Source organism: Vicugna pacos, chromosome 16 (assembly GCF_048564905.1).
Source record: "Vicugna pacos chromosome 16, VicPac4, whole genome shotgun sequence".
NCBI classification, from domain to species: Eukaryota; Metazoa; Chordata; class Mammalia; order Artiodactyla; family Camelidae; genus Vicugna; species Vicugna pacos.
The window spans coordinates 59,357,841-59,371,175 of NC_133002.1; the positions used below are offsets into that span (position 1 = coordinate 59,357,841).

Below are 13,335 nucleotides of genomic sequence, written 5' to 3' on the forward strand. Positions count from 1 at the left end.
AAGTAAGGGAGAGGGAAGAGGGAAGAGGGTGATGTTAATTCTGCTTCCTGTCTCCTGGGTGCCATTTGGATTGTGGGGCCAAAGGCAGCACTGCGCTCTTGCTGAGAGTCTGCAGGCTTCCTGAATTGCCTCCTGGACTCATCTGGGGGCCTCGTTGCCCACGCGCATCTCTCTCAGCGGGTTCTGCTATCCAAGGTGCCTCCAGCTCCACCACGCCCTTCCCTCTGCCGGGAACAGCCCAGCCTGCCTCCTCATCGCCTTGGCTGCCTGGCAGATTCCTACTCATTCTTTAAACCCTTGTTTTGGAATCACCTCAATAAAGTCTGACAACACCTTCTAGATAAAATTCATCACTTTTTCCTCTGTACATTTAAAAAATCATTTTATTAGAGAAAATTTCTTCAGGGTTACAAAAGCGAGAGAATTCTGTGAAATTTTCCCTCGGGAATGCACACTCTCCTCACTGCCCGTATTACCTAGGTGGTAAAGACTGCTGATCTGCGCTGAGGCCCCGAGCCGCGCATAGTAGCCGGCACAGGGCAGGTGCTCAATGCTTCTCAGATGGAACAGAAATTATCATCTGGTCCAACGCACCCATTTTACAGATGCAGTAACTGAAGCCCCAGGTCATCAGGGCATCAATGCCGCCTGCCCTCTTGATTACCAGGAGAGTAGCGGGACGGATACTGTACGTCGCCTGCCCTGCCCTGCCCAGCCGTGCCCTGGTCCGCTAAGCCGGCATCCCGGCTCCGACCCCGCGGGCTGTGACGACGCGCCACCGCCCGGCCCCGCAGCCGCTCCCCGCCCTCCTCCTCCCGCTGCCACCTGGCGCGGCCCAGCTCCGCCCGGACTCCGGACTGGAAAGTGGCGGCGACGCCCCGGAAGGAACCATTCGCGCCAAGGGTGGGGGGTGGCGCCTGGAACGGTCACCACCTTGGCGACCCCCACCCTCGGACAGCCTGTGTCGGGGCCACATTGTCGGGGCCGCGGGGGCGCGCCCGGGCTGAACGGGGGCGAGCGCAGGACCCGGCTCATGGTTGCCGCTCCGGGGCCGGCGTCGGGATGCGCCGCCCGTGGGGCTCGGCCAGGTGTGGGGCTGCGCGGGGCGGGGCGCGGCGCGCACCTCCACCGGGCGGGGCGGGGCCGGGCCGGGGCCTCGCCTCCTCCCCATCCCCTCCTCCCCGCCCCCATCCCTCCCACTCTCCGCCCGGGATTAGCGACCTGGGAGCCCGCGCCCCGCGGCCTCGCCGCCTCACTTCCCTGGGAACGGCGGCCACGGCGGCACCATGAAGAAGTCGTACTCAGGTGGGCGCCGCGCCCCGAGCGGGGAGGGGTTGGTGTCCCGGGGCCAGCACTTCTCACCTGAGCGGAAGCGCTCGCGGGTGGCCGAGCGGGTCCTCGAAGTGGGGGCGCCGGGGGCACCAGCTTCCGGGGCAGCTTCGATGCGTGGGGAGTTCGCGCCCGCCAGTTGACGCAGCTCGACCCAGATCTGGATCGTGGGGGCCTGGAGGCTCTGGGCTCCCCCGACGGAGTTGGCTTTCTCTCCTTTGCTTCAAGTCGTCACTCTGAGGCCTGGGGCCCGCTCACTGGTCCGAGACCACCGGTGCCCTGGGAGAGTCTGGGTGCTGAGCCCTGACCTCTGCACGGTTGGGCCTCGCCTCTGACAGTGGCCAAGGGTCTCCTGCCCCTGTCAGTCGGCCGCTGCTCGCTCGCGTTCTGAAGAGGCCACTGTGTGAGCCGCTGCCCTGGGCTGGCCGACCCTCCTGCTCGCCCTCTTCCCCCCTTGCACCTTCTCTGGAATTGCTCACTTTACAGGTGCCGCCGGTTGGGGTGTGTTGGGTCCCTCCTGTGTAAATGTGTGCGTGAGAGGGGGCTGGGGGAGGATTTCCTTGGGGTCCAGGATTGGCGGTCCAGGCCGCAGCATCCTTTCTTTAGGTGACCCTGTTATTCTTGGAATAACTCTGTGGAACGCAGGAAGTTTGCCACATGGGACCAGTCAGCAGCACCCGGGCTTGGCAGCTCGCGTTCATCTTTTGGGTGTCAGGTGTGCTGGCATCCTGACTCCGCTCGCTGACCTCACACAGGTGGAGGGGGCCTGACCAGCTCTCATCATTTGCTCAGGAGCCTTTATAAGTGTTTTCCCTTCTGGTACACTGAAGTTCCATTTCATGGATGGGTAAACTGGGGCCACAAGTTTCGAAGGGCAGGCTAAGGGTAACCCAGATCTCCATTCTTTTGTCTTCCTTGTCCTCAGCCGTCAAATAATACATGACATCTTTTCTGCTCATCCCTCAAAATTTCTCCTCCTGTTCCTCCACTTAATCTATTTGGACAGGAACTTTTCTGCCAAGGACTCAGGAATTAATTTTTCTTGATAAGAGGACAGAATGATGGTGCTGAGTTGAAGCTGAAGAGGTCCTTAGCGCCACCCCCCTGCCTTGGGGCCATTTTCTGGTCTCCTCTTGCTTTCCACATTCAGAAATCAAAACAAGTAATATGGAAAATCTCAAATACAGAATAGTCTCAAAGAGGGTTACTCAGAACTTCCCCTAAAAATAGCCTTCTGGGTAAGTGGCTTAGAATTTCAACTTTCACCCCCTGTTGCAAAGAGCATGGCCCTCAGACACCCTGAACACAGCTCCATCCCAGGAGTGCAGGCTCACTGATGTAATGGTGGGGGAGGAGGGGGCTTCAGGTGGCATAGGCTGAGGTTTGGCATTTGGCCTGTCTCCCTCCCCAGCATGCTCCAAATGCTTGAGATGGTTGTGGGCATCGCTGCTGCTGCCTGGTGCGGCCCTTTCCCCTGGGCTCCAGCCCAGTGCCGCCCAGGGGCACCAGCTGGCTCTTGCCCTTTGCTCTTCGCCCTTCCTTTCCTTCTAGTGGGTCTGGACATTTGGGGGTGACCGAGGTCCCCCCAGCTAGCTGGCCTTTTCCTTGGAGACTTTGAGACTCTCCTACCCAGATGCCAGAGGGCCTCTGAGACAGCTTGCTGCCTATCTCTCTCCATTCCTGCCCCTCCCCTGCAAATAAAAAAAAAAAAAGGTTTTTGCAGTAAGTGGAAGTAGGGTTTATGGGTGAGTAGGAACCAGCTCTTGTAAAGGCAGCCTCTGTGGCTCTGGTGTTTACCTGGAGGGGCGGGGCCCTGGAGAATGGGCCTGGGAGGGCTTGGACCTCTTCCAGCCTGTTCTCCTGGCAGTGGTCCAAGGCGAGCTGGGTCACTTTGTTGCAGTTGTGTGGGGTCGGGCTGGGGAGGGACAGCCCAGTGGCAGGGTGGGCCTTTGGCCCCATTCTGAGGTTCTCCAGTTCTCTTGGTGACCCTCCCGCCCCGTTCTGAGTAGGGGCACTTGGCAGAAGTCACACTGGCCCTTAGCATCCATGCCCTGAAATTAAGGACAGCAGCAAAGTGTGAAAAGTCCCCCAGTGTCAAAACTCGAAGGACAATCAGGAGGGCTTTTATTTTTCACCGAGATTGAGTGGGATTATTGCTTCTGGATCCATTTATGGGCTCGTAAGTAGATTGAATGATTAGAACGTTCTCCGTGCAGCTGGTTTGAGCACTCGTCAGTCTCTGAAAAGGGGGACATTTAAAAAACCTCTTCTGGGGGGTGCTGAGTGCCTTGGGTCTGTGTACATTCGTTGAACACACATTATGTGCTGGGCATGTACAGTCAGGGTCTTCAGGGCACGAAGATGATGAAAGATGGGGTCCTTGGTTTCATGGAAGCTGCTTTCTCACTGGGGAGGCAGGACGCAGGTGGGGCCCCGGCTGGTTAACAGCACCCCCCCCCCCCACGAAATGCTCCTGCATGCCCTGGCGGGAGGCTTTAACTGGAGATGAAGTTGAACTGGGCCTTGAGGAATGAGCAGCTTTTAGCAGGTGGAGAATTAAAAGGATCCTTCCAGGTGGGGAACAAAGCAAACGCCCACTGGGGCTGCAGGATTCCAGGTGGGTTCTTGGGGGGCAGGCTCCATCTGACAGCTCCAGTTCTGCTCCTGGCTCTTCCCGGATCCACCTCGCCGCTTGCTGGGGCACAGCTGCACCGTGTGGTTAATAGCAAGGGCTCCTGGAATGAGATCCTGGGCTGGCACCTCCTCGATGCGGGGCAAAGCGCTTGATCTCGAGTGTCTCATCTGCCTCATTTGTTAAACTGGGACCATACTAATTTGTTGTGAAGACGAAATGAGTTGGCGCAGAACACGCTTGGAAACGCCTGCTCTGTCTCTAGCTTGCCGCTGTCATCTTCCTATCCTCATCCGTGGCCGGCACCCTCCGCATGCCTGTGCTGGTTTGGAGGCCAGGAGCATGGCCCAGGCTTCTCCCTGGCTCCCTGGCATCGGAGCTGGCTGCTGTCTGACCCTCCCAAGTCCTGAATTTGGGGCTGCCCATTTCATACCGGGTCACATGGGGCCTGCCTTTCAGTGGCCCGGGTGCTTAGCTGAGGCCTGAGAGCCATGGAAATAAGGACTCAAATCAGTCCGGAGTAGACTTGGGAATTATGCTGAGATGTTTGGTGGCTTTTGGGACATCCCCAGAGGGGTACCTGGCCTATCAAAGGCTGAAAAGCTCTTGCATTGCGACTCATCCAGAGGCCTGTGCAGGGCGGGAGGCTGCATCCAGAAAGCAGGTTGGAGAGATTAGCCCGCCGCCGAGAGGGCCTTCCCCACGCCCAGCGCCCCGGGAGCTGACTTCTGGGAAGGAGAGAGCCAGTCCCAGGGCACTAGCCTCCAGTGAGGGCAGGGTGCTAAGGCCGCTTCCTTCCCTTTCTCGCCCCGCCCCTCTGCCCCCTCCTGCGCCTGTCCTCCCTGGCAGCTGGTCTCTGCCTCCTCACGTCCCAGCCTGCCTGCTCTGGCTCCTGCAGGGGACCTGGGCGGAGAGAAACAGCCACCTCCTGCCGTCTGTCTGGGGTCTCTTGGACTTGGGCCCAGGGTCATGGACCCCTGTGGACCCCGAAGCCCCCCAGTTGTGGGAGAACTAGCTGAGCCTGAGTCCTGGGGCCGGTCCCCTTCCGGGCTGCTGCAGTGGGGGGAGGCACAGGCGGGCTCCCCCCAGACTGCAGTCACCTGTCCATCAGCATCTCCCCAGCTACCCAGAGGGGTTCAGGGAGCTGAGTGCCATACGTGCACCTGGCAATGCACCTGAGTTTGAGGCAGCCTGCCTTCTTCCTGGAACCGCCAGGTGACCCGTTCCAGCCAGGACAGGGGCAGAAGGGACATGAGCTCACTGCTTAGGGGCAGCAGTCTAGAGTTTATGACCAGTTGGAGGGGGGGCATGTGCCTGGAGCTCCCAGCTAGGTGTTAGCACAGGACACCTCACCTGAGGACCTAGGGACCCCCCTCAGCAGGAAAAAGGCACACCCCATCCTCCACCCGGCTCCATGGGCCATCCTCCTCTGAGACTCCCCGCCCATTCCTGGCCCCACGTGGACAGGACCTGGGGGTGGGACCTTGTTCCTACAGGCACTGCTGTTTGTCCGTGAGCAGTGTTGCGTGGGCTCTGCAGTTTGCTTAAGATGTACTTGATAAGAAAGGTTCAGCACACATCAGCGCAGGGCCCAGCCCGGGGCTGATGAGTGCCAGTTCCTGGGCGGATCCAGCTGGTGGCCTTGGGGGAAGTGGGGCTGGCGAGAGAGGCCCAGGCCTAGAGGGGAATGATGAGCTTTTGGATGGGGAGGGAGGTGACATGCTGGTTTCCTACGCCTCTGTTGGAGCTGTTACCTTGGAACCCCTGGCTCTCCATGTTCCCCAGAGATTTATGGGTGATCGGTGGGCATGAATGGCTGAGTGAAGCCCCCTAGGGACCTGCACAGAGCACACAAGATCACAGCCCCCACTGTGCTCCAGGAGAGGCCTTGGCCTGAGAGTCCCAGTGGCAGCTGCCAGAGGTTGCCTGGGCCAAAGCACTGGCCAAAGGGAGTCTGTCCTGGTGGGCATGCAGACACTGCATTCAGACCTGGGGCTGCAGAGCACTGAGCTTTGGTGGGAGAACTGAATGGTCCCGGAGGCCAGTGGGCTGGTGGCCCCTGCCCCCTCCCTGTTGGGCCGGCTGTAACTGGGCCCAGGGACTCTGCCGAGAGGCCTAGAGCCTGTGGCTTCGCTGCAACAGCTGGGCTGAGCTGGGGGGTGCCAGTCTCCTCAAGGTCCCTGGCCTGTTTCGAGTCTCCGTGTAGGTTGTCATTCATTCCAGAAGTATCTGCCGGGCGCCACTGAGTGCCGGGCTCCATGTGTCCTTCCCGCACCCTGGCGGCTCTGGGCACCGCTCTGCTCCCCACTGTTTCTCTCGGTCTTATCTCCCTGGCCCCGCCCCGGGCCCGGGTCCGCTTGCGGCCCTGTGGAGAGGGGCATTGAGCCCCTGCCGGCCCAGGGGGGCGGGCGGCTCCGGGCGTCCTGCTGGCAGCGGCCTCTTGGAAACTGCAACAACTGAGCTTTGTTCCGGGCCTAATCTGACCTGGTTCTGTGAAGCATGACTGCTGGCGGCCTGTGAGCTCCAGGACAGGCCAAGGGGCAGTGGCAGGGACAGTAAGATGATCCCAGGTCAGAGGGCGGCCCTTGGGCTCTCTCTGGCAGGAACACAAGTCCCAGTCATCCTCTGAGTGGTGCTGGCTTTGTGTTAGAGGAGAGGGACCCTGAAGGGCTGCTCTGGCCTGCCTTTGTGGGCCCCAGCCTCCCAGGGGCCCCTCGGAGTGCCAGGTGGGGGAGGAGGCCCAGATCACTCCCCCTGGGGAGTAGTGTCCTCCCTGGCCTGGGGTTTCAGAGCCGGGGCCAAGGCAGGGGCCTTCCTTTTCCCGTGATGGACGAGGGGGCCTTGCCCTCTTTCTGGCTCTTGGAGAGGCCTGGCTCCTCCCAGGACTCTTAAGGGACATGCAGTGAAACCGAGGCTGTGGCTGGGCCCCCTTGGGCCCCTCAAGGCTGCACCCGGGAACAGGGGGGCTGGCCACAGCTGCTGTGGAAGTCCCTGAGAGCCACGCCTGGGCCCCTTGTCCCGGCCAGGCCGGGCGTGTTGGGGCAGCAGCGGCGACTGTCTGCCCAGGCTGGGGATCACTCCCGGTGACTGTGGTTACCAGGCAGGGCTGGGCAGAGGCAAGCTGGCAGGCCGCCTCGGGCTTGTCCTGCGGATCAATCTGACCCGAGTCCTGGGGCTTTCACAACCTTCCCATGGCCTGGGCCTCCTGTTTTCAGCAGGATCGGGTCCCAGCAGGGGAATAATGTGCCTGTAACCCAAGCCACTTGGAAGTGGGTTAAATCCAACCCCTGCCATCTTCCAGCCTAAGGACTAGGTTAATCAACCTGGAGGGAGATGGGTGGTGGTTTGCAAAACTCACTAATGAATACATGACTTTGACTCAGCAGCCACAGGACCCAACGTGTCGAGGGGGCAGGTGTTGGGTTTTGGTGCAGAGGTGACCCCCTGCAGACACCGTGGGGACGCCAGACGGTGGGATAACAGCTAAGTGCATGCAGTGTTGGCATCATGGGATTAAAGAGGAGGAGGTGGATTTCTCATCGACACTGCCTCCAGTGTTAGGGACAGACCCTCAGCTACGGGGAGGGGGAAACCCTGGGAGGCAGCGCCTTCCGGGTAGAAGCAGATTGGAAGACACTTCAACGGCCAGATCTGAGCTCTATTTTTTAAAGGAAACCTTTCTAAAATACATTGTGTATCTGTTCTTTCTCTCTTGCCTTTTTTTTTTTTTGTGGTTCCTTTTATTCATTGCTTGTTACGAAACAATGTGGACAGGAAATTAAGAGAACAAATTCTCCAGTCCCACCAGTTGCAACATTGTGTTTCGTGTATCCCTTCGGTACTTGCTTGACTTTATCAAAGCTACATAGTGTTTCTCTGCAGAGTTGTGTGTTCTCTGTAAAATCTTTGTAAACTCTACTCTTTTCGCTTGAAGTAGGATCTCAGGCATGGATTCCACAATTACGATTTAAATGGCTCTGCAGAGTGGCTGTCCCCGAATTTACCCAACTCCCCCCCTCACCGGAGCTCTGCTGACCTTGGTGCTCTTTCTTGGTGATGTGCCCTGGTGACCCTGACTCCAGGGCGCTGTGCTGAGCCGAGGAGGTGACAGTAGCCAGGCTTACAGCTGCGGGACACGGGCTAGTTGGATCCTGGAAATTTTTGCAGACAATTCATTTAATAAAATGTTGCCCACGGTGACTCCCTATTCCAGCATTCTTGGGATTGCTCCCAAAACCCAACAAATGTTCCTAATGCAGCATTTTATTAAGAAGTTTAATGAGCAGAAAATGCCATTTTCCGTGATTATCAGCTTGCTTCTAGCCACTGAGAAGTCTACTTGTGGTCTAGAGGATTTGCCCCGTTGCCTGCAGCCTGTGGTCCCCCTCTCGGACTGGCGTGTGGTGTTGGGGCCCCACCCAGCCTCCTCTCTCTGTCTCTCCTTTGGCCCCTACAGGATGTGTCTGTACCCTAGGAGGTATCTCGTTGCTTCCTTGGCCCAGCTGAATGCCCTGGTCTTGGAGATGGGCCGGCTGCCCCAGGTGACCAGCCACCTCTCCTGGCGATCTTTCATTCTGCTGTCTGGTTACGTGTGTGGCGGTTTCTTCTGGAACCTCCGGTCTCCTCCACAGGCCAGTCAACAGCGTGGCCCCCCCACCCCCGGCCAGTCCTTCGTGGCTGCCGTTTTGTTTCCCCCACCTCACCATCTCCCTTATCAATCCTCCCGGGGCCTCTGCCCATCACCCCTCACCCCACCTCCCTCTCTGTATATCTTTGCAGTAGAAACTTAGGACTATCTACAGGTGGATCTACATGTCTACTTCTGTGGTGACGTGGGTACCCATTCAGCAGAAGGTCTCAAAGACTGGCTCAGGCTTTCCCATATTCTGGGGCGCCCCCTCACTGCTCCTTATGAGGTCTTCAGCTGTTTCTGGCTGCTAGCCCCCCTCCACCTTACCCACTGTTTCCCCCTCAGTCCACTGGCCCTACTTTGTCAGCCTGCTCATCTCCTCACATGTGCAGTTTGTTCATGGCGTGTGAACCCGGGTCTCACCCGGAAACCGGAACCACTTGAGGATTTAGAACAGAAGGACTTACATAGTACAGATGGTGGGAAAGTCAAAGCGGGTGCACGGTGCAAGCTGCGGGGCTTATACAACACATTAAACGTATGGAGGGGATTATGTGTTTATAGTGAGGCAAGAAATAACAACAAATTCTAAATTTTAAACAGTGGGCAAATCTCATAAGCACCCCCAAATCCAGAAAAATAACATCATGTTTTTGCCCATCAACTGCTTGTCCTCTCTCCAAAGTAATTTTTTTTCCTTTTCATATTTTGGCTGCATACTGTTTAGTCACTTCCTTATATGATGACTGTGTAATATCATTTTCTACTGAGAGAAGAGAAAATTAATTCATCTTCCTGGTTAATCAAAATTTAAGTTTTACTTTTGGGAGTTGGGATGCGTGGAAAAAGTGTGAGTTAGCTCAGAGTCTGTGGTACTACTGCAATTTTTCACCCTACAAACATAGGAATTCTGATAAATTCCATTTTATGTGATGCCTATCAAGAAAGAAGTAGACGGGGTTGGAGGCAGGGTGTAGCTCAGGTGGCAGAGTGTGCACTTGGCATGCACAAGGTCCTGGTGCTTAAATAGTACAGAAGGTGGGAAAGCCAAACTGGTACTCCTGAACCTGCACATTGGGATGACTAGCAGTCACCTAACTCTGCATGGAAATGACTGTGAACCATGGAAATGTCACCCAGCCAAATCCAAGCTCAGTATCTTTCCCGTTTAATGTCTCCTCAGCAGGAGCCCCCGGATGGATACCCGCAGTCCCTCCACTGGTACACGTGCAGGGAAAGGGTGAGCGCCAGAAAACAGACAACAGTCTTAACTGATCGGAGTTAAAGTTTTTTCTGTTTTGCAAATTTTACAAAGACGCTTGACTGTGTGAACATCAAGCTACGGCCCTTCTCGGTGCCTCAAAAGGGAGGCACGTGAGCCAATGACCCCGGTGCTTGAGGTTCCTGAGCTTCACGGAGACCGCTAGAGACCAGCCGTGGGCGGTCACTGCCACCCCATCAGAGGACCAGAGGGAGGCGTGTTGTTGGAGTCCAGGGACCAGGGTCAGCGGGTGGGAGGCTGGATGAGGGTGGGCCTGCCTGACAGGAGCTTCCGCTACAGAATAGACAGAAACTGCTCCTGGAGAAATCTCCCCAGGCCGCGAGAGGGGGACAGGCCTACCCGGTTCTCCCTGGCTCCCGCCTTCCAGTCTCCTCCTATTGGTTAAATCCAGCCAAAGGCTGAAGACCTGGGACCAGGAGACCCCAGGCTGCAGAGGTCAGCTCTTCTGCCACTCAAAGACCAGCTTGGAAGGGGCGAGGAATGGGGGGGTTCATTTATGCTTAAAATTATTGTTTATCTGACATTCAGACTTAACTAAAGGTTGTGTATTTTATATGGCAGTGTCTTGTGTGAGTGGGACCCAGAGTCCAGACGCCCTTCGAGGGAAGGGCTCTGTGGGTCCCCGGGTAGCGCTGATGTCAGGGGATGGACTTGACCATCTCGTGTCGCTGCGGCCGTATGTGGGTGGAGCCGAGCCCGGCCCTCCTCTCACATGAGCTGCTGGCGCTTCCCCGACCTGGGGATACCAGTGTTGCCTCCCCACTGGCCTTGAGTGTCACCATGGGCTCTGAGCGGCCAGCTCGCTGTCGGTCACCATTGTACCTCCAGACAGTATCCTGCTGGTGTATGCTTGAAACAGCGCCTTGTGCAGAGAAGACATCCAGTAATATTTTCACGAGTGTGAAACTGAGTGTGCCCCAAGATGCAGTGAGAGCTGGAGGCGCGCTCACACCCTGATCTCTCTGACTCTCACCCAGGCTGCGGCATGGCCCCGAGGCCTGTGGCTGGGCCCACCCCCCTCCCCGACCCTCAGCATCGGGCGCCAGGGCCCCCTTTTGCTTGGTGCTTTGTCACTGGGTGGGCTGTGGGCTGGGAACACCTTTGCCCCTGACAGAAGGAACGGCAGGGCAGAGCAGGATTCAGAGAAGGGACTAGAACGCCTGGCTTGGAGGCCCAGAACTTTGTTGAAAACAGAACTTTTTGAGGTATTTGGTCTTTTGCTGGAGGATGTCTCTGGGGCAAAAGGATACTGCACCCTGCGGATGAATGCCTGAGGTTCCCTTGAACCGGTAGCCCCAGCTGCCTGCCCGGGGGAGGAGGAAGGCTGGCCTGCGGGCCTGGTCCACGCACACCTCGGCGGACACGGCCAAGGGCAGGGGCGGGAGAAGAGAGGGGAGGCTTATCGCCTTATCTCAGGTTCCTCTGAAGATGAGGCTGGAACGTGGCTCTTCCGAGCCTCAGAAGAAGCTATGGGAGACTGTGTGTCCCGGGGGCAGGTGGGGAGTTGGGGGGCTCCTGGCCAAGGTCCCTGTGCCCCTGGCCTTCCTTGAAGGACTCTCAGGAGTTTTAGGAAAACATTGAGAATTGATTCTTTTCTGTAGCTAAGCTTTCTTCATTATTGCAGATGGATGTGAATGCCCGAGTGTTCACAGTGCCCCTTCCTGCAAAGCCCCCTTTTGAGAAGGTGGTGACTTTCTGGCTGGAAGGGGCTGTCCAGCCCCATTCACTGTTGGCACGAGAGCAGGAGGGTAAGTGTGTGTGTGTGAGTGTGTGTGGGTGGGTGGCTGCGTCACCCTCCCTGGGGGACAGCCTGACTCCTGCTCTCCCCTTCCTTGGGTCAAGATGTCTGGGCTGTCCCAGGGGCACTGGGGACAGCCGTGCTGATCGTGGGCAGGGACAGTGTCTCTGTGACCCCAGTAGGAGAGCGGGATGGAGCCTGGTGTTCCCGCTATTCGTGTGATAATAGCAATCCACTAAGTCTAGGGTCTGTGTAGGCCCGCAGTGCCTGGTTACCCATTTCAACCTTGCCTTTTACCAGGTTCCATCATAAAAACTTACTTGGAAGGGAAAAAAAGGAAAGGTCTTCACAGTGACCGTGTCCTTCTCTCTCCTATCCAGGGTCCCCAAATTATATGCACAGGGGACCACCCGTGAGATCGTATCTGGGCTCCTAGACGCGAGGGGGCCGGCACCGTTCTGCCAGCACCTGTGCCATGGGGGGGCTGCACCTGGCAGATCTGTGGCCAAGGGGCAGGAAGGGCGCCAGGAAGTCTACCTGGAGGCAGACTCTGCCGTCACACTGCGATGGTGGCTCCCTGCCCCGAGATGGTCCCCCGAGCACCCCAGGTCTCCTCCCCCCGCCCAGGTTGGTCCTCTTTCTCTTGGGGACCCAGGGGCCCCATCTCCATGACTGGCCACTTTCAGTCCTGTTTGAAATGCTGCACTTTCTTTCTCTCTGGGACACCGGCCAGCACTGAGTCCTCACTCACTGCCTTCTCCTGTCTCTGACCTCATCTCACCTGAAGCGTGTTTTATCTCGTGGCTCACCGGCTCACTGTGGGAAGCCTGACTGGTGTTTGCCACTGGTGTGTGATTCGTGAACATTTATGAAGTGGCCTTTGCCCCGGCCTCCGTGAGCACAGACAGTGGTTGTGGGTGTCTGGGGTGGCCAGGGCTGGGAAGGCCCCAGGATTCCGAGCCCCCCAAATCCTGGCTGTTTTTTCTGGATCGTGGAAACTGCCCCGCCATCCTCTAATGTGCAGCCCATCCTGGAGGCTGGATGGTTTTAGGCTAACCTGAGTTGGGAAGGAGTAAAATATAACTTTTTTTTAAGGTTCTTCTTCTTTTTTTATTATTGAAGTACAGTTGATTTACAATCTTGCGTTAGCTTCTGGTGCACAGCATAGTGATTCAGTTATACGTATACATATATATATTCTTTTTCAGATTCTTTTCCATTATAGGTTATTACCAGATTTTGAATATAATTCCCTGCACTATACAGTATGATCTTGCTGTTTATCTGTTTTATATTTGTAGTGTGTCTATGTTAATCCCAAACTACTAGTTTATCCCTCCCTTTCTCCTTTGGTAACCATAGCTTGTTTTCTTTGTCTGCAAATCTATTTCTGGTTTGTAAATAGCTTCGTTTGTATCATTTTTTAAGATTCCACATATAAGTGATACCATGCGATATTTGTCTTTTTCTGTCTGACTCAGCTCACTTAATATGGTAGTCTCCAGGTCCTTTCATGTTGCTGCAAATGGTATTATTTCATTCGTTTTTATGGCAGAGTAGTATTCCATTTGTGTGTGTGTGTGTGTGTGTGTGTGTGTGTATACGCATATACACACATACCTCATCTTCTTTATCCAGTCATCTTGAGACATTTAGGCTGCTTCCACATCTTGGCTATTGTAAATAGTGCTGCTATGAACATTGGAAACATTGGTATCTTTTCA

General features: G+C 56.4%; 1 protein-coding gene across 2 annotated transcripts in view; it reads left to right on the forward strand.

Annotated features, from left to right (window-relative positions):
* Window positions 1-1,183: 1,183 nt before the first annotated feature.
* Window positions 1,184-13,335, forward strand: part of SEPTIN9 (septin 9) — a 151,233-nt gene continuing 139,081 nt past the window's right edge. Inside the window, exon 1 of one of the 2 annotated variants that reach the window (XM_072939667.1) lies at window positions 1,184-1,305. In XM_072939667.1, coding sequence (XP_072795768.1) covers window positions 1,287-1,305 — 19 coding nt within the window. In that variant the 5' untranslated portion in view covers window positions 1,184-1,286. Of the gene's footprint in view, window positions 1,306-11,497; window positions 11,622-13,335 lie in introns of those variants that run through there. The other variant, XM_072939666.1, reaches the window with a different exon arrangement.